Source organism: Propithecus coquereli, unplaced genomic scaffold, assembly GCF_000956105.1.
Source record: "Propithecus coquereli isolate 6110/MARCELLA unplaced genomic scaffold, Pcoq_1.0 Scaffold132, whole genome shotgun sequence".
Taxonomy (NCBI): Eukaryota; Metazoa; Chordata; class Mammalia; order Primates; family Indriidae; genus Propithecus; species Propithecus coquereli.
Window position 1 is genome coordinate 2,307,086 of NW_012137414.1, and position 1,615 is coordinate 2,308,700.

Sequence of the window (1,615 nt, forward strand, 5' to 3'; positions counted from 1 at the left end):
TTAATATTTCATTTCATATCATGGAAGACAAATGACTAGATCACTATCTTCTCTCGGAGAAAATACCATGTGAAAGAAGAACTCGAATTTGTGAAAGATGGAGTGATTTGTATTGTTTAAGGGTTCTATTTTAACTTTGTGGGAAGAAAACATGGTACTTCAATTCAGATTAGAACTTCTTTTGTGTCTCTCAAAGGACCCTGAAGCAAAGTAGTAGATGGTAGGTACCTTGACTTTTTCGAGGTGATCTTGGAGAGAGTCAATGAGGAGATCACCCACGGGCTGCCAGGATCCCTTGATCACCTCAGCTTGGCGCAGCTTGAGGTCCAGCTCATCTGTTGCCTCTTGAAGTTCCTGAAGTCTTCCAAGAGCCTCATCTATTTTTCTCTGCCAGTCAGCTGAGTGCAGGTTCAATTTTTCCCACTCAGTATTGACCTCCTCAGCCTGCTTTCGTAGGAGCCGGGTGACATTCTGGGCTCTCTCCTCAGGAGGCAGCTCTAAATTGGCAATACAACAAGGTTTTAGGGCACACTTATTTTTGTTTTTAAACATGTCAAAAAGGTCATACTGAAGAAAGAAAGAGAGTACAGTTTAACAAGAGGCTAACCTACTGATTAATGGCTCTTTCACGATTTGGCATAAATTTTGATACAGTCCAGCACATCTAAAGTCTGTCTTCCTGAGTGAATCTTTTCTACCTTATATCAATCAGATAATCTATGATTCATTCAAACTATTGAGGAGAAAAATGTTCGGATGCACGCCACAAGCTCTAATTCACTTCAGTCAGGCTCTTACACTGAAAATTAGCTTGTCGTCTTTTTAACAACAGAATTCCTCCTCGCAGATAAACTCCTTTGTTTATTATTTTCTAACTGTTCCAATAACTGATTGCTAATCTCTTTAAATGTTTATTTATGAATGTGCAAACAGATTTATGCGTGATGGTTTATGAGTCCTTATTCTTCTTCAACATCTATGTTTAGTTTGAATTGATTCTATTTAACCTAGAAAATATGAGAGCTTTCCAGACCCTGGCAGCAAGAATGGATGGGCTGCTCTGTCACCACTGATCCTTCTATCAATATGTTATTATAATTCCACATTCAATTACCTCTGGGCTCCTGGTAGAGTTTCTCTAGTCCTTCCAAAGGCTGCTCTGTCAGAAATATCCGTACAGTCTCAAGAGTACTCATGATTACAGGTTCTTTAGTTTTCAATTCCCTCCTGAAGGCCTGTGAAATGAGATGAAAAGAAATGCTTATTTGGCTTGTGGCATTCTTCTCAAAATTAATCCTGGGTGCTCAGAACTTATTTATGAAACTCCCAGGTCAATTTCTATCTCCTTTATTTATAAACTGATAGTCATAAAATGATTTTTTAAAAAAGGCTTTATAGGTCTTTCTGTTAATGAGGAAACCACTATGTTTGTGAAAATATTTTGGGGAGAAGAGGGGATCTTTTTAGATAGTTAATGTCCTCTCATTAAGATAAGAGTGCTTTGTTTATATAACCTGACTGCCAAACTTGAAATCCAGAGCTAAAATTGCAAGGTATATATTGCAAAATCTTAGCATGGCTAATGAGGACTTAAACACACCCAAAAGAATGAATC

The 1,615-nt window shown here is 37.8% G+C and overlaps 1 protein-coding gene across 1 annotated transcript in view; it reads right to left on the reverse strand.

Annotated features, from left to right (window-relative positions):
- The window catches only part of DMD (dystrophin), a 2,517,447-nt gene that overhangs the window by 349,215 nt on the left and 2,166,617 nt on the right, over positions 1–1,615 (reverse strand). Inside the window, exons 57-58 of the mRNA XM_012638704.1 lie at positions 1,115–1,235; positions 229–497 (exon numbers count right to left, since the gene is read on the reverse strand). Coding sequence (XP_012494158.1) covers positions 229–497; positions 1,115–1,235 — 390 coding nt within the window. The remainder of the gene's footprint in view (positions 1–228; positions 498–1,114; positions 1,236–1,615) is intronic.